Source organism: Scatophagus argus, chromosome 16, assembly GCF_020382885.2.
Source record: "Scatophagus argus isolate fScaArg1 chromosome 16, fScaArg1.pri, whole genome shotgun sequence".
NCBI lineage: Eukaryota > Metazoa > Chordata > Actinopteri > Scatophagidae > Scatophagus > Scatophagus argus.
In genome coordinates, this window is record NC_058508.1 from 18,417,083 (window position 1) to 18,441,987 (window position 24,905).

The 24,905-nt window shown below is 43.8% G+C and overlaps 1 protein-coding gene across 1 annotated transcript; it reads left to right on the top strand.

Annotated features, from left to right (window-relative positions):
• Window positions 1-1,792: 1,792 nt before the first annotated feature.
• mrc2 (mannose receptor, C type 2) lies at window positions 1,793-23,830 on the top strand. The gene is made up of 29 exons (XM_046415863.1): window positions 1,793-2,213; window positions 7,363-7,773; window positions 10,115-10,288; window positions 10,410-10,574; window positions 11,363-11,476; window positions 11,748-11,891; window positions 12,005-12,196; window positions 12,882-13,036; window positions 13,205-13,309; window positions 15,222-15,337; window positions 15,464-15,612; window positions 16,363-16,580; window positions 16,823-16,965; window positions 17,045-17,141; window positions 17,230-17,359; window positions 17,577-17,609; window positions 17,738-17,904; window positions 18,125-18,293; window positions 18,376-18,518; window positions 18,598-18,709; window positions 18,941-19,107; window positions 19,196-19,304; window positions 19,415-19,653; window positions 19,762-19,924; window positions 20,052-20,201; window positions 20,447-20,560; window positions 21,010-21,189; window positions 21,455-21,475; window positions 21,575-23,830. The coding sequence occupies exons 1-29, from the start codon at window positions 2,084-2,086 to the stop codon at window positions 21,793-21,795; spliced, it is 4,431 nt and encodes a 1,476-aa protein (XP_046271819.1). The 5' UTR covers window positions 1,793-2,083; the 3' UTR covers window positions 21,796-23,830.
• The last annotated feature ends 1,075 nt before the right edge of the window (window positions 23,831-24,905 follow it).

Genomic DNA, 24,905 nt, shown 5'->3' on the forward strand with positions numbered 1-24,905 from the left:
TTTCTCACTTTTCAGAGTAAAATTGGCTTTACAGAATATAAATCAGCCAAAATATTTTTAGAGAAGACTTGCATTGGGTTGTATTGTTTGTTTTTCACTTATACACTCTTATTTAGTGAGTAAATGGGACATTTCATTCATTGCTAGAAAACAAACACATTAATGCAAATGTTATTGTGGTGCAGCAGTCAAATTACTAAAGCATCATGATGGACTGGTCTCTGCAGTCACCATAATTCTGTGCGGAGCTTCTGGAAAACATTAATTCAGACAGCATTTTAAAAGCCAGTATTAAGTTGGTCTGACAGTATTAGGCTTTCTGGTGCACAAACTGGCATCCATGTGAAACTCCAAAATAAACCACAAATTGAACATCATTTTCCCGCCTACTCAGATGGCAAACATTGATTATCTGCAGATATTCAAGGTAGCTGTCACTTGACACTTTTACTTATGGGAGGACGTATGTGAGCTTTTTCCTCACTCTTGTTTGTTGCCAGCTTGCGGTCAAATCAGTTAGTCTAGATGTCGTTCTCCTTAGCAGTGATTTCTAGCTCATCCTGGAGGATACAGACATTCCCAAGACAGATGAGATGTGTACTCTCTCTAGTATGTTTTGGGTTGACCTAAGGTCTTCTACCAGCCTGCCACTGGCTGTTTTTGATGCAGAGAAGCAGCAATCCACCATTTTTGACCGGAGAACCATAGCCTCAGATTTTGAGGTGCTCACTGTCATCCTGTCCTCTTTGCATCCAAGAAGTATCAGACTCCTGCCATGAATATGGAGAAAGCTCTGCAGATGCATAGATGTGAACACAACTATATCAAGAGGGTACCTATGCATCTCCTGCAGCTCCGGTTCCCTTCCGCGCCAGAGAGCTGATGTTCCCTTCAAACGGTCTCAGAACAAGTATGTATTTATCTATTTATTTATGTGACACTGAGAGAGCTACAGAAAGTATAATTTAAGTGAAGATACAATGTATCGCTGCCAACTTTCAAGAGTCCAGAACTATTAAAATAAGCCATTAAAAATGTGTAATAATAATGATTAATGTAAAGGCCTTGAGCACCATAATCACTACTGAAATACAGGAATATTATGGGATTTTTTTTTAAATTAGGAAAATGTCTTTTTCCATGTCATGAATCCTATGCATCGGCTTTTCAACCTTTGAGACTTTCTGGTACATTTGACTCAGTCGACATGAACATTAACGCAGATTTAGCCCAAGTAGGTCTACAGAATATACAAACAACACTTGGACCAGTGTCTCGATTCATAAGGAGGAGCTGAACATAAACAATTTTAGACTAACAAACCAATTAATGAATAACAAAAAATCTCATTTCTTTCGAAATGGTATCGAAATGTTTATCAAAAGTTAATTAACATGTATGTCTTACTCCCTAAATGATTGAATAACAGTAAAAAACAGTTAGTTTTAACCATTACAGCATCGTGTCTTTCAGGGCACTTTTGCAGCATGTGTTGTTCATATTAAAACCAGACTGCAACACACAGGATTTGGGATTTCTGGTGGAAAAAAACAGGTTTACTGGAGAATATTACTCATGCCTTATAATTGCATCTTTGGTTAAAAAGATATGAAAAACCAAAACAAGAGAAAAAAAATCTTAGTTGTAAAAAAACATTGTGCAAAAGAGGCAAAACTTTGTTCGCTGTTTTCCTAAATACTCCTGAGATTAAATTTAGAGGGTTTTTTTGTTTTGGTTTGGTTTTTTAGGATCACCAGTCGTCTGCTCACTTGGTCGCTATTTGAGGTGCTCTAACGGACGCCGGCAGGTCCGCGGGCCTCATGTTGGGAATCACACAAACACACACGCACACAGTGTTGACGCCGCTCCATTCATTTGAGTCTCATCTGACTGAGAGGCAGACGGAGCTCTAGCGGTCAAACTCACCAAATCTGCACCATCCGTCCTCAGAGTAAAGCACCGGGGGCAGCTGCTGCTCCGGCTTCACTTTTTCTCCTTTGGGTTTTCTTTTTTTTTTTTTTCTTCCAGTGTGTGTGTGTGTGTGTGTGTGTGTGTGTGTGTGTGTGTTGTAGTTGTTGTGAACATGCAAGCGAACGGCCGCCACCGAAGCACGGAATCAAGGACAACTTGGACAAATGGGCAACTTATATTTTACAAATGCACTTTATATTTATTCATCGTCTTTAGTGCGGAACTGAGGGGCAGCGCTGCGGGTGAGCAAAATTTCAACTTTCGCCTTATTTCATTCACTTAAAACTCGAAAAAGAAAAAAAAGCAGACGGGCATTTAACCTAACTGTGCACGCTTTTGTTTTGAGATCGACTTCCAGTCAGAAAATGCACAAAAAGAGCAGCTACTGGATGATATTTCCTGCGTATTCTGGATTTGGTGCCTTGGTATGCCACGAACCAAAAGTCCGTGCAGTGAGTGGAACCAGATGTGCAGAAAAGCGAGGGGGAGGAGGGAGGGAAGGGACTGCTGGCTTAGGGTCTCTATTCTAATTTCTGTTAATGCATTAAGTACATTTAAGGCTGCAAAACAGGACACTTTTTTCTTTTTATTTGTCCCATTTTTTGTGCCGGATGTTGTTTTTTAGGCTACATTGTAAAACCGACGCGGAGTGACGCTTCATTTGGCAGCCCTGCAGGCAGATGTGACCTTTACTTCCTGTTACAGGCTGCAATTAACACATTCAGTCCACTCCTGAGCAGCTACCAGACCACTACGTGTTATGGGATGCCATGGAGGGCAGACCCAGCTCAAATGTTTGCCAATAAAGATGGGATGTTCATACCATTTTTTAAATTTTGTTGTTTCAGAACTGTAGAAAGAACTACTGCTTTTACAACCGAATCATTATTTTTCCGCTGTTTTGGCTTTGAGTTTACCAATTTGACGATGCAGTCAGTGGTTTTTCTATGGGACAGTGAGTGAATGAGATGATGAAGGGGACTGCAACAACAGCAGCTAAGCAGCATTTTTTGGGGAGGGGACAAAAGGAGAGTAAGATATCATCTGTATCAAGTAATTTAACTGTAAATACAGTAAACACAGGGTAAACTGGGCTGTCGTCACCGACCATCACAACACAAAAGCAGCCACCATGAAGAAAACGATTAAGCACACATTTTATGGTCGTTTCCTGTAATCGAAAGAGTTTAAAGCGACCACATGGACTTTTCTGGTAGCACCAAGACTGCTTCTTAGTTTGTTTCATTTAGCTGTTTCTGATTGATCTTGAGATTATGTGGGTTTACGTTTTTTACACTGTTGTCCCCAAGAATATACTGCAAGCACACATCCTCAATAATCTGGAGATATTTTTTTGGGCGAGGCTTAGTTTCTTAATTTTAAAATGACTTGCACCCATCTGCCATCAAATTCCCCTGTTGCCAAAGATGGGAATCCCTTGTCAATCACTTTTGGACCCAAACAGATGAGCTGCAGAAGAAGCTGAGGGGGAAGTAATAAGTGTTGTTGATTTGCGTTATGAAATGTTGGGTTATTAGAAGTGTTGTCAGAATTGTTTTGAACTCCCCAGCGTTTGTGAGTGGGATACTCGATGATTTAGAGGAAATTAAAGATTAAATTTCCCCTGGAAAATTCATCTTTAAGTTTGAAATGAGCTTGCCTTTCATCTTCTCTGGACACAGCTTGAGCTCTTCAGTGTTCCTCTTTAGAGCAAAGCTGTTCATCTCACACACAAATGCCCATCACAATCAATCTGTGCCTTGTTGTCCTTTACATAATTGTGCACATCCTGTGATTTAAGTTAAACGGGTTCTGTATGCTAGACAGAAGTGTGGAAATGACAGAAAGCTTCTTCGCACTTCCTAAATTTCCTAAGTTCCTAAATTTGATACGTTCTTACACAGAGGTTCCTGTTAGCTCGATTTCTTAATGTGGCTGCGAAATGCAAATATGCTCCTCTCTCTTGTTAGTCCCTCTCTCGTGCTTCTCAGATGAGGTAAAACCTTTCCTTTCCACAGTTTTGGTTGCCGCAGAGGCCAGACCACCATAACACACCAAAGAAACAAACACAGCATGCTGGAATTTCCTGCCTATTTTTTGGTTGCCATTTTATCACATTGACCAGTTAAGGCATGTTTTTGTAATCGTGGACATCAAAATGAGGAAAGGTTACGGCAAAGGTATTTTTTTCACACAAGTCGGGATCTTATCTAACTTAGAAGGGTAGAAAATAAGCAGATGGGGGAAAAAAAGTCTTATTTTTAATTATCTGACAGTGTCAATTCGTCACACTCACACTTAAACAACGAGTGTGAGATCAAGAAGTTTGGCAATGTCTCAACTCAAGGCTCGCTGTCGATTAGTTGTCCACGTTTCAAAGTATTGTCCTCAGACCTGGTCCAACAGATGACTGCATTGTGGAGGTGGATTTTCTGGGAATATGTGCCTCTCCTGTCGAGTGTCGCTGGTTGTTCTTGGCTGTGGGTTTCAGTCTCTTTTCTCTCTTCCTCTCTCTCTCTCTCTCTCTCTTCAGCAGGAAAATGTCTTCAGTGTTGAAAAAAGGGGGGTGACAGGGCAAAGAAGAGGATGAGATCACAGCAGGAGAGCTGTTGTGGCTTAGCGTTCACAGGCCTCAGTGGCTTAAAGTTAATCTGGAATTCTGCACTCTCTCTGATTGCCTGGGAGTTTTCTCACGTCAAACATCAGGTTGTGTCCTCTCCAGACTGGAATTAAAGTTCTTCTTCTTTTTATTTATTTATTTTTTGGATTTTGCTTCTTGCTTTCAAGGGCTTCAGCTTCAGGTTTTCGAGTGGTTTAAGAGCTTTTGCCAGAAACTTCTCATGTTGTCATTATGAGTTTATATTCACATACTGAAGTGATTTCAGCACACAATCTAATGCTGATTTTCACTGGACTGGTTCTGGTGTAAAATTCTTCCCACAGGCACGGCTTTAATTCCCATTGTGAAAATGACAAAATGGCCTCAGACTGATTTATCTGCATGGGTGTCTCTGCTGGTTAACAACTCAGTATTGTGAAAGTCTCGCTATTCAAATATCCCTTAAGGTTTTTTCTTGCAATGAGAAGTGTGACTCAGCGCTGAGCTGAGATCATAACGTTAACATTTTATTGTCTGTTGTGGTAGACATCGCACTCCACGGTAATGTCAGAGACCTCAGGACAAGTCTGGCATAGAGGGTTTCATATGAGCTATCCTGGACTTTACGCAAAATGTTCAGTTCACTTTGTAGAGCTGAAGTCGAATTGATAATTCTGTTTTCAAGCAAAAAATATATATATATATGTAAATCTGCTTTTACAAGTGTGAATATTTGCTGGGTTCCCTCATTTTTATGGTCATAAAACTAAATGTCTATTGCTTTTGGGTTGCTGAAGGCATAAAATGAGCAAATTAAACAAGTCAACTCAGAAGTCGTTTATTCACTAAAGATTAATCAATTCAGCAAGAAAACAATCAGCAGATCGATCTGCTGGTTGTTTTCTTGCTGCATTGAAAATGATTCTCTCTTTATATACGAGACTCAATGGATACACCAGACAGTGACGGGTCTTTGCTGGCACTTCTTTCACATGCGATCCAACTTTGGGTCATGTTGCACTAATAGGAGTTGCAGCCTTGTGGCCTTGTGGAAAGTTACCTTGTCCCAAACAACCAACTGAGATGTTTTTTTGTAATTTGAAGAGGTGTTTGGATGTCGTATAAACTTATGCTGTTTTTTGTTTTGTCTTTTTGTTTTACTCCCCTGAGAAGATTTAAAGGTTTTTGTGTCCCTGTCAGGGAACGCACTTTCTCTGGTTTAAATCTTTCATGTCTTAAACAATGAATTGGCAGGAAAGAAGCCTAACAGCTGGGTGTTACTGGAGGTTAGATGACTTTTTAAAAAGAGCAGGGTGGTGATTATATGTGATTGCACCATACAGAGCAATTTCAAACTTACACTAACCAGTAGGCCACAGCTCTCTGTTCCTGTGTTTGCCATCGACCAAACGAGATAACACTGCTTCTGAGAAACCCAACCACAAGAGGAGGGGCGTGTCGGTCGTCCTTCTCCAGATTACAGGGGTTTTTATGGAGCTCTTGTTGAGACTCCATTGTGTCTATAAAAGCAGCACAGGAGGTTTGGAGTGTTTTAGCTGAGAGGTAGGAAACGAGGGACTGCCACAGGCCGAGCGGACTGAAGTATCCGCAGACAGAGGAGAGTTGTGTTTTTAGACCAAATGCCCGGTGATCTTTTCCCACCTACCCCACTTCCTGGCCTCTCACAGGAGCCCGCCGAGTAGGAATGCTGTGGGTCTCACTTTTTCTCCTCCGAATCTCTGGCCTGAGAGAAGGGGGTTTATGTGTGTTTTGGTTTTTTTTTTTTTTTACAGGATCTTAATTTAGAGTCACTCCTACACTCCTGACTTGTGTTTCTTTGTCTTTCTTTCTCTCCGCCTTCACACACATTCACATCCACACAGCATTATATTTACAGTCCTGGCTTCTAAGTTTCCAATCTGCAAATCCTTAAAGAAAAACAGAATACGAAAAGGAATGAAGGAAAACCACGTATTATTTTGAGAAAGGCTGTTGGGTTTTGTTCCTGAAATTCCAGTCACTATGGCTGACATCCAGCCACTGCTCTGAATGTGCTATGTTCACCGCATTTCTGAGAAACTCTTAGTTTTCTGTCAGCATTTTATTTTTTTAAATTTTGTATGGTGTCATTGCATATGAGGATACTGCAAAGCTCTGTGTGTAATGCCTTGCAGGCCAATAAAGACATCAGTGTACAGGAGTGAGAAGTTCATGGAAACAGGAAACTGGAAACGGCTACCCATTTCACCCAAGTTTCATCAAATTAATCAAATTCTGACCTGTTAAAACATCAAAAGTATCAGAGTCACCCCACAGATTCTCATGATGAACATCCTTTCATATCCATAACCCAAACCTCCAAATGCTGCTCCCTCCATAGTCAAACCCAAATGAAATAGATGCCACAAGATGCATGGCAAGAGGTAATTGCTGGGCGAACTATTATGTTGAAGCCCTTCAACCACGATTGCATCTCATATTAAAAACATGTGCAACCACTTTTCACAGTTTATTGCGTCACATTTCGACAATTACTTCCTGCTGAGATCTCAGTCCTATGATATGTACACAGAATCTTAGGGTTATGACAGGATTGTTAAAGGACCTACATGATACACTACAGGAACACTGTAGTGTATCATGTAGGGATGTGAGATGCCACACCTCAAATGAGGTTAATGAGATATTGATCCAGCCCCTGACCTGTTCTCCTGTCACATTAGCTGCTAATATGCAATCCTGTTTTCATTATTTGTATTGACTGATGCCATTGTTTCCTTCTGTCTGCACAGCGCCGCTGGACTCTGACGACTTTGCCTTCTTCCATGAGGGCGCCCAGGGGTGTCTGGGGGTGCGGGATCACTCCCTCGTCCTGTCAACCTCCTGTGAGGCGGCCAACCAGCGCTGGAAGTGGGTGACCCGGGGTCGCCTGTTCAATTTGGGCTCTTCGCTGTGTTTGGGTCTGACCACTGGTAACCTCACCTCCAGATGGGACAAGTCTCCTCTGGGTGTGTACACCTGCGACCGTGAGCCCCCGAGAGTACGCTGGACCTGGAACTGTGGCCAGGTGTTGGACAACCTCAACAACTACCTTCCCTCGCCCTTATTTTGGAACTCGTCGTCCTCCTCAGTCTCCGCCTCTTCAGCGCTCAAATGGACGCTGCACGGTGGTGTGCAGGACCTGTGCTCTAAAACATATCGTGGTAAGCATGCTTGTAATCGAACAAGTTCAGATTCGCACAGCAATGGTTCCTCACATTGGTGGTGGCACAGCTACATTTACAAACTCCTTTTGAAAAACCTTCATTTTTTAGTCTATGCAGCAAAGTAGACAATGCAAAAGACACAATTTTTTGGCAAATTAAGTCTGTAATTTTTCAGGAGGATATACAAAAAAGAAGAAGTAAGAAGTGAATCAAATTATATACCAAGGCCAGAGAAAATATCCCCAATAAAAATGAGATTACAAATATTTCACCCACTGAAGGAGTCTGCAAATCATCCTGAATGAATGGAGTGCAGGCTTTCATTTCCCCAGCTGCAGTGATGCAGTGACCCAGTGTGCTGCTCCTTCACTGTATGTGGTGATGCCTCACTGCCACAGCTGCATCTGATCAAATGGATAAAGCAAAGTGTTGCTTCCAGGGAATCTTTTAGGACAAGCGTCTGTTTGCCAGTCAGAAAGCCAAGGAAAACATTGCTGGTGTTTGTAAACTCAGATTAACACAGAGACCTGTCCACACCCTCAAATATATACGTATTTATGTACAGTATAGTTTTCAGTCTGGATTAAATCTAACCACGGTGGTTCACAGCTAAGCCTCATTTCCACTGTCAGTGCGTTTCTACCAATGTTAAATGTCAAAGTTGTTCCTTGACAAACGACGACGCAAAGCTCAGCCAGCCGTACGAGTCTACAGTTTACAGGCTCTGCTTGACTGCAATTAAAACCAGATCTGCCATAAACGTAAGACCAGAAAATCTCTCTTTACTTTCTTCTTTATCCCTCCTCTTTTAAGTCTCCTTTACTGTTTTGTGGCAAGGGAAGTGGGTGAACTGACATTTTTAGCTTTCAAGTGCCGATCCTCACAAGTTTCTTTGTGAAGTGAACTCGCTGCTGGAGAGGAATGCCTCTGACATTAGTCAGCCGAGAAGCAACTCCAATGCAGCCAGTTAGCCAGTCAGCCAGTCAGCCAGTCAGCCATCCAGTGGTGGAGCAGAGAGAGAAACCAGGGAGGGAGCTTCAGAAATATTTCCTCCCTGGTTTAACATGTCTGCCCTACTTTCCATTGGCCTAACTTGTTTTAGTAACACTACAGATCCAGCCTTTCTCCCTGTCGTTGTGTTGTGCCACCGTACTGTTGCGTGGAAATGTAGAGACTAGAACAACAACCTCGAGACAGATTATTAGTTACACCACCTGAAAAAATGCATGTAATATCTTTAAGGTCCTGCTTTGAGATGTGAATATTTAGGTTAAATCTGTTTTTCCAAAATCATAGCTGTTGATTTTCTTGTCACATGAAGTTCATAGGAAATTTATCTTAGTTTTCCTAAAATCCTGCCAATTTTTATGCTTCCACGGTGGTGACAGGAAGCATTATGTTTTTCGGGTTTTCCATCCGTTCTTTGCATTTTGGTGAATGCAGTATCTCAGATATGCCTGGAGGGAATTAAATTACATCACATATGTATCACATAAACATCACACATCACATATGCTCACTTGGACTTGAAGATGAACCGACTGGAATTTGCGGTCAAACGTTACAAAATGCATACTTTTGCATATTTCGGCTTCAGTTATGACAAAATTTCGCACAGACGTATAAAAATGTCTTATCTGGCCCTTATTCAGCACCATAACTCAGGGTCAAAAGGTCACACTGTGATCGTATTTCGTATTATTTGGTCAGACACTGACTTGGGGACACAAATCTTGGTGGTCCACCTTGAAACTGTGCTGATTGTATAGATCTTTTGTGCTGCTGGATTGAAGGTGTGTGAATCCATGTTTTAGAATTTTTAGCTTCTTGGCATCCATATTTGAAGCTTTGTAGTCCACCACAAGCTCACTGGCTTTGATGATTCAGGAGGTTGCTGTTGCACCATGTGATGAAGCTCTCCATCAGTGCTCTGTACTCTGTAAAAATAGTCTAATGAAAACTTCCTTTTTGCCAAAAAGCACAGCTAATATAATTTCTTCCTCTCTTCAAGGTTTTCACAACATACAGTATTACATGAATCTGGACAGATGAGGATGTGAACTTCAGCTTGACTGGGCGGCGGAAGCGTACAGCTGCAGGACGCTAATTCTAGTTATTTGTTTACTCTTCCTTCTGCTGACCACGATTTGACTTTACTGTTTTGACTGTAACACCATCCTCTGTTTTGACCAAGTGTTTGATTATAGAAGTCGCTGAGAATATAAATAAGGTATTTCAGTTCAGCACGGTTCACGGCTAGAACGTTCGACAGCACAAGCGCAGCAGTCTCTCCTGCAGCATGCAGGGATTTGAAGTCTGTCCTCTCTTTGCTCCTCAGAGATCTACACCATCCAGGGAAACTCTCATGGCCGCCCCTGCTATCTGCCCTTCCTGTATGATGGCCAGTGGTTCCACAACTGTACTAGTATTGGACGTGAGGACGGACACCTCTGGTGTGCCACAACGTTTGACTACGGCAAGGATGAGCGTTGGGGCTTCTGTCCTGTAAAGAGTGAGTTACTGCCTTGCATGTTCAGGGAAATATTTTCTCTCAATCAACTGTTCACTTTACTACCCTTTTACCCTGGTGGAATGGACTTTATACCTCCTTCCATATGTCCTTCCACCGTCAGGCAGTGGCTGTGAGACATTCTGGGACACTGACCCGCTGACAGACAGCTGTTACCAGTTTAACTTCCAGGCCACCCTGTCGTGGAGCGAAGCCCGGATCAGCTGCCAGCAGCAGGGGGCAGACCTGCTGAGCATCACCAAGCTGCATGAGCAGACGTACATCAATGGTAAAAAGTCAATGTGCCAGTGTGTGCATCTGTGTGTGCGGGCATTCGCTTGTGTTGTAGCTATTGTTTGAAATTTACATTGATATTTTCACCAACCTTTGAAGCACACCAGGAAAGCTAAAAGGCCAAAACTCAATACATTATCATAGTGGATAGACACAAAGCTACTACACTGAAAATAGCAGTTTATTTCATCAGTTGACAAAACCTTAGAAAAATACAACAAGCACAAATGAATTGGTGCTGAACAAACAGACAATAAATTATTGATTTCCATCCCTGCACAAAAAAAAGTTAAAATAGAGTCTAAAATCAATTGGAATTTCACAATTTCTGTTTCTTTTAACTGTTGATGTACAAAATTGCCTCTTCCACCCCTCCTCAAAGCAATGACAATACCAAAATGTACTTCTTGATACATTTCAAATTTCTAATATCAGAGATCACCATAATGCGACCATGCCTTTCACAAAGAGGCTGTGTTATCATGTCTGCCAAGCCTAGATACACAATTCTTACTCTGATTTGCAGAGCAGATTCACTATTCCAAACGGAAACATTGATTTTTGGGACGTCATGACCCTCCTGCCAATATTAGGCCACACTTGTGCTCTGCTGATATAACAGTTCTGTCATCTACCCTGTTCAGCGCTGACGGTTAAAATCGCAGCTAACTGTGGAGCTGCTTTGCACTAAGTGGAAGCACACTATTGATTGTTTTCTTTTATTGGATAAACAGAGAGGGTTTGCTCTTGACATATTTTAGAACATTTGTCCTGCTGTTTTAGGTTTACTGACAGGTTACAGTGCTGCTTTGTGGATTGGCCTCAATGACCTGGACATCCATGGAGGCTGGCAGTGGGCCGACTCCTCTCCGCTCAAGTATCTCAATTGGGAAACAGGTCAGACTGAAAAAAATAGCTCAACCTTTTTCTGTATATTTTTAAGCTTGAAGTGTCTGCGGGTCTGTTTTTTTCAAGTTTGTTTGCCAGAGAAGGCTGAATGAGCCTGCACGCTCATTTTTAGCAACACACTGCCCTGAGTTCAGATACACACATGGCGGCATGCCAGTCCAGCCGCAGCCTTTTAGTGCTGACTGTTGAAGTGTTTGAGGGCAAAGTTTCTTAAAAAAAAGGCACTATGGGTGATGCTCCCCTCAATTTCAACCCTCAGATCAGCCAAACCATGCTGAGGAGGAGAACTGTGTCGTGATCAGAACTGAGTCCTCGGGTCGCTGGCAAAACCGCGATTGTTCTGTTGCTCTGCCGTACGTCTGTAAAAAGAGGCCCAACGCCACCCTGGACCCCTTCACAACTGGTGGGTGTGCTGCCATTTGATTTATTCCACTAAAGTGAAAGAAAGCAGTGACAGTCCTGCCATAGTGCCAAAGTCCAGAATCTGAAGAGTTTTTGTCTTTTTCACTCCCACAGACTCGTGGACAGATGATGCGAAATATGAGTGCGATGTGGGCTGGCAGGCCTTCCAGGCGAGCTGTTACAAGCTGACTTCAGAGAAGATCGACTGGGATACAGCGCAGAAAACCTGTCAGAAGATGGAGGCCAACCTGGTCAGCATCCACACCCTACCTGAGCTAGAGTTCATCATGCGCAACCTGAAGAGAGGTGAGTTGTTGATTTTGTGTTGTACCGTACATTTCCCGCTGAACTGCATTGCAGGTTGGGAGCCAGAAATCAGATGAAATTCTGCCAAATCACAGTTCATTGTCTATTCTACGGATTACCCAATAGCAGTTGGCTTTAAGGAAGATAAGAAACATTATAAAAGATAGATAGGGGAAATCAGGTATTTAGATATTTTTCTGTATAAATGTAGAAGAACAAAATAAGAAAATCACAAAGAGGGCAAAATAAAGATTGAGTGTTGAAGTGGGTTCAGGAAGAGTTCACACACTCAAATCTATCTGAAGACTGCTTTAAGCATCAGTGAGCCAAAGGCACTGATGTTCCAGCTATTCTTTCTTCAGAGTGCAATGTGAAAGAAAAGATTTTTTTCAAAAAAGCTAAAATATTATCTGCATTCACTGGTATTTTTCCTACATTTTATGCCCACGTCTCCTGAAAGCTCAAACGTAGTGGAAACCAGACACTTCTTTCTTTTTTTTCACTGAGCTGAAAAACAGCACATGAAGTAGAAGGAATCAAATTTTTAGGTCATGGAATTGCTCCAATGTGGTTATTGAACCTCATGGAAAAGTTTGACAGTTTCATATTTAAATCACAGTTGGAAGCATAACTATTTTAACCCTGTCCCTGCATTCCCTGATTGTCTTTCTGTGTCCTCTGTCAGACATTGACCAGCTGTGGATTGGCCTCCATGACACTGATATGCAAATGGACTTCCAGTGGACCGACCACACGCCCGTCATCTTCACCTACTGGCACCCGTTTGAACCCAACAACTTCCGCAACACTCAAGAAGATTGCGTCTCCATCTGGGGGGCTGTGAGTTGACCTTCCCCAGCCTCCCCGTGCCCTCATGCTGACCCCCAGAAGTCTGGGGCCTTAATCAGCTCCAAGTAACTGACTCTGTCTGCCGGCAAGTTGCCTCCGTTTGTATATACTGAACAGCTGTGTTCTCTCTTTCTGTTTGTGTCTTGCTTGCATGTGCAGGAGGGCCGCTGGGATGACAGCCCTTGTAATCTGACTCTGCCGTCCATCTGTAAGAAACTGGGAACAAAGAGTGATGGGAAACCGCAGCACCAAGACTGCAAACAAGTATTACTCTTCTGTCCCTCTCTTCATCCAGTCCTGCATATTTCATTTTCCTCTTTATATTTATGTTTTATGCTTCAAATTACTGAATTTTTCTGGACATGTGAACTTTTGGTTTGTTTTCTTCCCCGTGTCACTCTGTTTTAGTCCGTGAACATTTTGTTCAGATCTCCTGCAGCACATCAGTGCTCTTTTTCCAGCTGCTGACTGTAGTGTTACTGGGAGTGTAATTATTATTCTAAATATTTCAGCCCTTCCTTCACCTTTGACCCCTTTTCCCAGAGCTCTCAGAACTTCTTAACAAGTTTGCCTGGAACCACACACAAACTAAACCCAAAACACATCCACAATGTTTGGCTTTAAAACCTAAACCACAAAATACAGACAATTTTTAAGGCATTCATATTGAAACATGTTGTTTGTATCTTTATTCACCGTGTATGTGTGTGTGTGTACAATAGAAATGCACGATCATCCTGCTCGTACCCACATGGTGAATTAAATCCCATCTGGAGAATCTATGTACATCTGTTTGTGATTTCATCATCCAAAGTTCTCTCCATATGACACTTTAAGCCTCTCATACCTGACTTGTCCCTACCTGACCATTGCCGCAAGTCAAATTTTTTTCAATAATGTGTGACATACCAGATAATCATAGTGAGCAAAGAAATCTGTGTGTTTGCACATCCCTGGACCCTTCATCAATATTTTTGCAAAGTGTTGACTTATGATGTAAACGCTGAGAGTCGTGCTGTTTCTCAGCTGCTGTACTCCACAAAGATCTTTCTGTGGATGGACTGTTTGTTCGGTGTAATAAATCTTCAGGCCCTGTCCCTGGGGAGCGAGGCATCATGGGTGGTAATGTGACGGGGGTCATTTGGCATGGCACACGCTGCAGGCGCCCTGCAGCGGTGCTGTTTGTCTCGAACAGATGAGCTCACTTCAGGCAACATGTGAAAAAGCAATGACAGAAAGCCTGCTCGCCACTTCGGCAACATCACGCCACATGATCCCCCAAATCACAGAACCTATACGGCGCTGGGCTCATTACTCAAATGGATTGTTCATTTACATCCTCGCCGCAGCAATCACTTGTTACGCCAGCATCGCAAGTCTGCTTTATACTTCCAAAGATAGTGATTGTATTATTGGGATTGTTCAGTTGCTTCATGTGTGAGAAAGAGATCAGATGACTCCTCAGTCCCTGGGGGGTCCCCCACAGTAATGCCCCTTGAGTCCCTTAGTGTTGTGACTGTAAGACAGGAAAAGGAAGGATAGGAAGAAGGGTTAAGGAGTGTTAAGGAGCCTCTCCAGCAGCTATAATCTTTGAGGTTTCTGTCTGGCTGCCAAATGTGGTTGTGCAAAAAAGCCTGAGGTTGGGCTTATTCACACAAAGCTATATACAAACTGTCTCTCACTATCAATCTTGTACAAGATGTCACCTCTTTTGACCTTCTGCGTCTGTACACGTCCACAACTACGGTACATGAACTGGCAGGAGGGATTGAGGCCAGGGAAAAGTTATTTCTGCATGCCTGGACTTGTTTTGTTTTTTTTATTTTGCATTTAAGACACAGTTCTCTGGTAAAAGTGGAGTCTCTTCTGCTTTGACTGTTAAAACACCATTGAAGTGAATCTATTGTAATTTTGCATCATCCCTCCATGTACAAAGCCCCATTATTGCTGGGATTCAGACATTATCCAAAAATCAGCATGGCTGTCTATCTCATTGTATAATTTGGTGCACAGCAGGATCCTGAGCAAATATAAAGAGTTGCAGAGCTTTTGTAGATTTTTGCGCTTTTTCAATGGTTCATTTTAAAGACTTTTTTTGAATTTTATTTTGCTTATCCTGCTAATTTCCTCTTCTCTCCTCTGGTCTCCTCTCTTTTTCTCTCCTCGCTTCTCTCAGGGCTGGAAGTGGCACAGTCCAGCTTGCTACTGGGTGGGAGAAGATCTGCTTAGTTTTGATGAGGCCAGGAAGTCCTGTGAGGACTATGGAGCTGCCCTTGTTACCATTACCAATAGGTGCATATGGCACACACACACACACACACACACACACACAAAGACTCCCTCCTAGCGATTTAAAGGTATGTGTTTTAGTAGTGTTGGCGTCCTAAAAATCCTTTTAAATCTTTTAAATCTTAAAAGGTTCGAGCAGGCCTTTGCCAACAGCCTGGTGTTCGGTCGCTCTGGTGATTCCTTCTGGATCGGCCTGCACGACCAGGGCAGCCCCGGCTCTTTCCACTGGCTCAGCGGGGATGAAGTGTCCTACACCAACTGGAATCGCGACCAGCCAGGTAGGTCGCATACATCGTGTCTGAGTGAGTGTGTGAAGGATAAGACCTGATAATGTACTGCAGGATGCAGAATGACCAGATTGCTGAATCAGATCACCTTGGATAATATATCACGAGTCAAAAACAGATGGAGCAGCAGAGTTTTAAATAATATAAGACAAAGTGATGTTCGTGAGAAATCAGGTCTCGTGGTACATTGAGAACAGATTCTCTAGCAGAGCCAATTTTGGATTTAATCTACAAAGAAGAAACTGTTTTGGAGATTCAGAACTGCATCCTGATATCCTGAGCTGCCTCTCTAAGACAATTATCAGCAGCAGTCAAAACCAGTCAGCAGTGCTATGTTTCGATTTAATGTTGAGGACATTGTAAACCTGGAGGCGCACTATCCAGCCATGGGGGAGTCCTCTGGCTTCAGAGTCACTGTAAAATCCAAAGATTTGAACTGCACAGATTAGAGTGCAGATTACACGTCTCATCAGCAAATATCAATTTGTTTATCTGTATAATGATATGAAAAAACTCCATCACACAGAGATCACCTTCGCCAAACAACAGGGTTTACAGCAAATGTTGCTCTTGTTTTGTGAAAAGTTTTAATGCTGGGTCCAACAACTGTCTTGTAAGAACTGTGTAATCCCGTTTTCCACAAAGCCTTTTTTCTCCGCATCATCCCTGTATTTCCACACGTTTCATCAGCGTCGCCTCTTTCTCACCACTCACCTACGTTTCACCCTGAATCTATTTCAGTCAAGGTCCACGGCGCCTGCGTTTCCATGGCGACGGGCTCCGCAACAGGTCTGTGGGAGGTGATGGAGTGTGCGTCATCGAAGGCAAAATTCATCTGCCGTCAAAACCAGGACACGTCTCTGAGTCCTGAGCCCCCAGTCCCTCAGCCCACCCCGAGCCTCAGCGGCTCCTGTCCCAGTGGCTGGAAGAGCAACAGCAACCTGCGCTACTGTTACAAGGTTCATCCCAGCAGTGTTTCACAGTTACACACCATCAGTGCGCTGCTGGAAGAGTCTTCGTTTTAGCCACTCTGTGGTTTTCAGTAATCAATTCATTCAGTCTTAGAATGAGTGTCTTGTCTGGTCTGGCAACAGTTTCTGAGTTAAAATTATGTTACATCCAGATCAGGGACATTTCATCACATAGACTATTGTTACATTCTTATTTCAACTGTAATTACACCTTTATCACCTGTGTGCAGGTGTTTCACTCCTCCCAGCTGGAGCAGAAGCTGAGCTGGCTGCAGGCTCACCTGTTCTGCCGGAGACACGGAGCCAACCTGCTGAGTGTCAGTGGCCCTGAGGAGGAGCACTTTGTGCTGCAGATGCTCAATGAGGCCTTTGGGTGGGTGTGTACCTGTGTCCAGGTGACATGTAATGTAATATCTTGATGATGATGGTGATGATGATGATGTGGCCCACAGAGAGTCAGAGGACCACGAGCAGCACTGGTTTTGGATCGGACTGAACCGCAGAAACCCCATGGACAACGGCAGCTGGAAGTGGAGCGATGGACTCGCTGTGAGTAATGACGAGATGCAAACTGTGTCCCAACAGTTGCTGGGGAAAACAAATACTTGAAACACAATCTTCTTTCTTTGTGTCTCAGTTAACGTACCAGAACTTTGGCCGGTACTACTACAACATCCGGCAATGTGCCGCAGCAGACTTGGGCACTATGACCTGGCTGGCCATGCACTGTGATTCTGAGTTAGACTGGATCTGCAAGATCCCGAGAGGTACAATAGCACTGGACCCTTTTGTATTCTATTTCATGTTGCATATTTTCTGTTCACCTTTGGGAATGCCTTTTTCTAACTACAGCCCCTTTGTGGAGACATCAGACTCCCCTTTTTTATTCATTGCCTTTTGGGGCTCTGACATTTTGTACATCATGAATATACTTTTCCGTGTGTGTGTGTGTGTGTGTGTGTGTGTGTGTGTGTGTGTTTGTAGGTAGTGTTGAGAAGGAACCAGAAGTCTCTGAAGGTCAGTCTTATTTTCTTAGCTTTGAACTTCTCTCAGCATACTGAAATTACTTCCTTAGGGTTATTTCAAAACCTCCCTGTTCTGTTGCATGACTGTCTTTCCTTCTTCTCTCTCCCCTCATCTGTCAGGCACCAGTTCGCCAGAGTGGATTGGCTTTCAGGAGGCTGATTATAAATTTTTTGACCACCGCACCACTTGGGACCAGGCCCAGAGGATTTGCTCCTGGTTTGATTCCTCGCTGGCCTCAGTCCACTCAGCTGAGGAAGAGGCCTTCTTGGCCAACACTTTACGCAAGGCACTGAACACTTCAGTTCATCTTAATTTGTATGAGCTGATATCATCCAAAAATATAGTTAATTAAAAGTGTTTTAGCAGGTAGTCCAGCATTATGAGATTTGTACAGGCGTGCTACCAGATTTGATCTGTGTTTTCTGCATGGCAAGTCCCGCATCATTTAAAGTCTCTGTTACTGTGGCACTGACATGCCTTTTCACAACCTCATTTCTCACCATCAGATGAGGAAGGTGGAGGGTGACAACTGGTGGCTGGGGCTTCACACCTACGAAAATGATGGCCGTTTCCGCTGGTCTGACCACTCTGTGCTCAATTACGTGTCCTGGGCCCTTGGGAGGCCACACCCACTGAGCCGTGATCGCAAATGTGTCTACATGTCTGCCAGCAAAGGTAAGAACAGCTAACCTAAGAGACCTCAAGAGAATAAAATCAATGCGATGCACAAATATGAGCTTGTGTCTTCCCTGAACAGCGGATTGGGCCGATCAAAAGTGCCACTCTGACCTGCCCTACATCTGCAAGAGAGTAAATGTCACAGGCACCATTCCTCCAACGCCATCGTCCCCCCACCCTCCTTCAGGCTGTCCTGACGGATGGTCCTCCTATCAGCATAAGGTAGAGTTACAACAGACCAGGAATTCAACATAAAGCAGTTATTACTTGAACCGAGCAATGACATCTGGTGTTTCTGTAGTGTTTCAGAGTGTTTGATCAGGCGTCACACCGAGTCACGTGGTCTGCTGCGAAGCTGAAGTGTGAGACGCAGAGAGGTGTGCTGGCAGTGGTGTCCAGTCATTTGGAGGAAGGTAATTAAAGCAGAATACCACCGGCGTGAAGTTACAGGCAGAGAGGTGATGGTGGTGGAGCTCTCTACATGAATGTACTTTTACTTTTTCAGGTAGAATTATTTTTAAAGGCAAATTTGTGAGCAGCATCAGATGGACGTAGTAGTAGTGTGTGTTTTTCTGTTCTGTTTAGATATTCACATTTGTATTTACCTTTCACCATATTTAGCAGTCGATTGTCCCCTCTCACAGCCTTTGTCACCACCCTGCTTTACAATGCCAGTGTTGACCTTTGGGTGGGTCTGACCTCAGACTCTAAAGGTCATTTCCAGTGGTCCAAGGCTGGCCTGCTCAGCTACACCAACTGGGCTCCTGGAGAACCACTCGACAACAGCGGACCACATCATAACAAGACCCCGGTACTCACAGCATTCACCTGTCAGCACACATGTCAGGGTTTTGTCCTCGCTGTGTTCCTGTTCTGAGGATTTCACTGCGGCTTTTCAGGGAAACTGCGTGGTGATGATTCATGGGAACCCACCGAAGAACACTGGCATGTGGGCTTCCCGAGCCTGTGAGATGGAGAGTAATGGCTACATCTGTCAAAGGCAACAAGGTGACACTGAGTAAAAGCACAGCAACGTGCATCAGAAGTGCAGAATATTTGCACCACGAACACAAGCGTGATGACTTAAATCATCTTGTGTAATTTTGTCATTACTTCAGACTCAGATATCCCCCCGGCCCCGCCTCTTGTTCCTGCGTCCCTGTCAAAGCCTGTGGAGCTGGGTGGAGTGACTTACCGGGTTGTGGAGAAGCGCCTGGACTGGACAGGTGCTCTGCACCTCTGTGAGTCTTTGAATGGGACCCTGGCCAAGGTGAAGGATCCTTACCAACAGGCTTACCTCACGCTGCTGATGAACAGCCTGCGCAGGCCTGCCTGGATCGCGCTCTACAACTACGGAGTGAGCCAATGATCTCACATTTTATCTTAATATAATTCATCAGTAAAATGTCACAAGTACAGCAGTGTTTTCCAGACTCAAAGAAAACTTTTTTTCAAATGTCCTCAGGGGCGGAGCTTCTCCTGGCTGGGTGAAGAAGAACTTTCATATTCCAACTGGAAAGATGGGGAGCCCAATCAGATGGCTGGATGTGGCCACATGACCACTACTGGCCAGTGGACTATGACTCCCTGTGATGCTAAACTGGAGGCTGCTATCTGTCAGATTAGTGGTAAGTGTGTAGCGGTAACATGACACCAAATGCACCAAACAAAACATCGGAGTTAAACTGTAATTTTTCAGGAATTAATCAGCATTGATTACAAATGATTAACTTCTGTTGTTTTTCGACTTGCCAGAAGCTCCTGTGAGTCACCAGTGGATCTACCCCGGCCAGTGCCCCCACTCTCTGGGAGGGTGGGCGTGGGTGCCTTTCAGAAACCACTGTTACGCCTTCAACCTGCAAAGTCTTAAACTGCAGCAGGACGCTCGCATGTCCTGTAAGAAAGGTAGGCATGAAGCAGCTTCACAGCTCTGCCATTCTGACTCTGCTCGCGCTCCCGCTGTGCAGCTCATGATACTGAATTGGAAGCCAATTAAGTGCAACTCGTCTGACCTTCTCCGCTGCAAACATGATTGACAAAGTGCATCAATATGTCTAAATTTAGACGTGTTATTCATTAAGCCGACTGCACCGATGTTAAATCTCCCTACGTGATCAATTCCCATCTCTCTCTCTTCTTCTCTCTTCTAGTGGGAGCAGAACTTCTCTCTATCCTGGATGAGACAGAGAATGGATTTATATGGGAACATATCCAGAGCTATGCAGAGCAGGCACACGGAGCTTGGCTGGGCATCAGCGTGAAAGGTCGGCCGGCGTTGCGTCACACAGTCCCTTCCATCTCTCTCTGCTCTTACTGACCTTCAGATTTACAAAAGTCTTCAAAATCCAAGTGTGTTACATTTTGGCTGCTCTTAGTCAAATTACTTTGCTCTGCTTGCAGATAAGTTTCCTAATTTAATAAGTTTTGCTTGACTGATTCTGATTTCTTAAAAAAAAATATTTATGGAGCAATTAATTAAGAGGAGGGAACTCGATTAAGTCATTCGCTCAAATAAATGCGATAAAACACAGTGAGTTGTCTGAGTAAAATGCCATGAAATGTGGAGTTGGAGTCCAATATCAGAAACCTCTATGAATGAACCGAGATGTCAGACAGGACATCATATGACGACTTGGCTCTAGTCAAGATAAAACTAAACAAGTGCTTCTGAAAGTCCTCTAAGTGTGTGTGTGTGTGTGTGTGTGTGCTGCAGGAAGAGGTCTGGTGTGGAGTGAGGACACAGAGATGTTGTACACCAACTGGGAGACACATGATGTCGCCTCCTCCGTGCTGTCTCCAAACTCCTGCTTCTGGATCCAGAGCAACAGCGGCCTGTGGAAACCGGGCTCCTGCAGAAATCGCACCCACGGAGTCATCTGCAAGCAGCCTCGCAGTACGCGCACACACACAGCGGGAAAGGGGAGGTCATACTGGTTGAGTCAGTCAACTTCAAGACCTTTTCCTGTTTACAAATGAATGTTGAGTTCCTTGAGCTTGGTGGTCCGTGTGCGGGAGCTGAGACAGTGAACGTCACACCCACCAATAAATCAAACACTTGCAGATCAGTTCATAAAGGTTCACATGCTATGCATAAGTGTAAAACCCAAGTGCAGTTAAGCAGTTATTTTTTTACTAAATGTCCATCTTTCCATTTGCAGGTGCTGAAACTCCTGTAATATGTAAGCATATCATCTACTGCCGTGTTATTCTTATGATTTGAAATTTAGCATCAGAGGACGAATTATTCGCACTAACTCCTGTTTTCTAAATCTGCCTAGTGGATGACGACAACCTGTCCACTCTGATTGTCGTCCTGGTGACGGGCCTCGTGCTGGTGGTGCTGATCGTCGGTGTGATCTACTTGTATCGTCGGCGAACCGTCGGGTCCCGGGGGTCCTACGAGGGGGCCCGCTACAGCCGCACCAACTCCAGCCTGACAGAGCAGACTGAGAAGAACATCCTGGTGTCTGACATGGAGCTGAACGAGCAGCCAGAGTAGCAGAGCCGCTCCGGACTGACCAAACCCGGACCGGACCCAACCTGACACAGAGGGAGAGGCTGATTTCAATGTGGCATTTTAAGTTCTTTTGTTGTCCCTTTTGAAACCAAAAAAAAAAAAAAAAAAGATTTATAAAGCGCTGAAGGGCTGTGTAGAGCACAGCAGATGTTTAGTTTTTAAAATGAATCTCAATCCTCTTTTGTCAAGACTCAACGGTTCTAACAATTTCTCTCCAGACGAATCAGATCCTTCCATATGTGCTGCTTTTACGCAAAACGTTCATGAAGCCCATAAGCGGACCCTCTGGGAGTTTAGTTTTATCGTAAGCTGAAAAAGTTCAACATAAAATCAGTTTTCGAGTCCTCGCCGTCTTCCTTGGTGCCAAAGTAAATTTTTACTTGGTGTATATTTCTTTTCTTGTTCTCATTTTGATTGCAAGACTTACATAGCAAAGAAAAAAAAAAGTCCTATCACAGCCACAGATCTATCCTTTATTGAAACCATTTGTCTCTGTCCTCAGTCTTCTTCAGGACCAAATCCATTTTTTAATTTCAAGTTGTTTTTTTTTCCTTTTTGCCATGACAGTATTTACCTGAACCTGAGGTGTGTGTTGTTGTTGTTGTTTTTCTTTGCGTTCATGTCCTCTCCATTGATCTGACCTTATCTGTGCAGCTGTAGCGAACAGTTACTGATGATGCATGTGTGGTTTGTGTGAGCCCGCCTCTCCCCTCCTCTCCGATCTGACACGTCAGCACCAGCTGTCGGACAAGCAGAGGAGGAAGAAGTCCAAATGTGAATGTGTGGAAGACGACAGGGACCGTGATAAGTAGTGACCTCAAACCGTCTGAGGACAGTACACTAGAATTGTGCACATTTTAAAGTTCTGCAGAGAACTTATTGAAAGCTGGCCTTGAAACAGACTACATTGTTGTCTTTTTGGTACTGCAGAATTGAAGGTTGTCATCAAATGATCTGACTTTCAGTTCCAATGGCTCTGTGTACATTTTGGCACTTTCTGCTATTATCTCGAGCGAATTCAATATTAGTCATCCGCTTGCCTTTAGTCAGTATCCTTACAGCGCGGTTGCTGCTCTGTGATTCCAATCGTGCGTTTGTTTTGGCTCATCGTGTCGCCATCTGGAGCTGATTCAGCGATTTTTAAGGACTGTAATTCTCTTTGTATGCACCATGAAAAAGGGTTTGCAATTTGATATTTGTCTGATTCATCATGTTTATGGGCCGCAGTTCCCTTTTCTGTATGCTTTATCACTAGGACATTTTTCTCTATCTGTCTTTTTAATGATGCAGGTTTCAACATGTGTTTTGACCTTAATTTGACTGCTTTCGTAAACTTTCCTGCGTTTACAGGACGATTGTCAACCTTTGAACCTCTCATTGCCTCACAAAGGAAAACATCCCTCATGTGAATGACACCGTTGTATTATATGAGAGCCAGAGAATGTTTCAAAAAGTGAATTCACTGCACAAGAGAAGCCTCCTTCTGTTCTTTTTCTATTGCATTTTGAGATTTCACATTTACGCAGCGTAGTGACCACAGTTTTCAGAGTTCATTTGTCTCCTTAGACATTTTTTTTTCTTTTCCTTTTTCCCAGCAGCTCTTGCCTCCGAGTGCATTTCTGTCTTCTCGCTCGGAGGAATGCTTTGGAGCCGTTTCAGTCTGAGGCTTTTGGTGTTTTACTGAGCAGCAGCTCCATGAGTTAGACTAAGATAGAGGGGGAAGGGAGGACGAGAGGGAGTAAGTTGAAGTGTGTGTGTGTGTGTGTGTGTGTGTGTATGTGTGTGTGTGAGAGAGAGAGAGAGAGAGAGAGAAAGGGAGGGAGAGAGTTTGTGTGCAGTCTCCAGCTGTGGAATGTTGAGTCGGCAAGAAGAGCTCAGTGGCACGTCTGGAACCAATCAGGAAAGGAGGGCTCAGGGACATGAAGGGTCAGAGAGAAGACTGGAAAACTAGCCGAAGGAGAGACGGGGAAGAAGAAAAAAACAGGGACTGTGAGGAGGAGTTGTGAATGTAGGAAGAGAGGAAGGCAGGGGAAGGAGGAGTGTGAAGGGTGCAGTGGTTTGTCCCAGGCTTATCTCGGCCTCTGCTGGTGGTTTACTGTACAGGTTTGACTTCAGTGGATATGAACTGATGGAGGTGATGATGTGAAGGTGTAGTCGGCGGGTTCCCCGTTGAGATCATGTTTATGATGCAGGCCGGCTCTTGTCCCTGTGAAAATTACCTGAGGCCCCTGTTCAACTTTTTTTTTTTTTTTAAGTTTTGTGTCATTTTTATATGAAATGAATAAAGTCTATGTTCTCAAAGCTGCTGATTTCGCTGTTATTTACATGTTATTATTCACTGTGGAGCAAATTCTCATGTGAAATTATTTCTCTCGCAAACAGAGGCAAACTTAACCTGCTGGTAAGTGTTTCCTTGCTGGGTTTTACAAGTCAGTGAGTTGGGAAATTAGTTAAGGAATTGACATGTGAAGCCTGGACTGTGATTTTGATGTTCTTCCACAAGGGGGCACACCTTGCCTGCTGTAAGGGATACATCCTGTTTGTTTTGTCACCTGAGTCACTTGACCGTTTGCCTCTCACTGCACCGTCACCGTGTGTTTTCTGCCGCATCGTGTCTCTACAGAGAGGTGCACAACTTACCTACAGCTGCATTTCTGTGTTGTGATCGACTGCAGAATCTTCTACTGTTTTGCGATAGCAGTCATGTTTTTATGCAAACAATGTGTGATTTTTCACTGAAAACATGCTGCTGGGGTGGTTAGGCAGACCGAACACTAAGCCATACTCCACCCACTGTGTCTCCCAGCTGGAGTGTGCCTGGACAGGTAGGCCAGCACAGAGACAAATGGATGTAACAACCCAGAACATGGTGCAATGGCAGCTCGCGGCCTCTTCCTGCCAGAGACCTGCACCTCTGCATCATCACACCCGAGCTGATAAATCCCCACCCACTAAATTGCTTGTTATTCAAATCAAACTGGCTCTCTGTAATCCATCTCACTTAGGATGAATGTCACAGCTCATCCAACTGCATGCCGCAGGCGCTCAGTATAAAGCATCCAGGGGTTATGTACTCCAGCAGTTGTTTATAA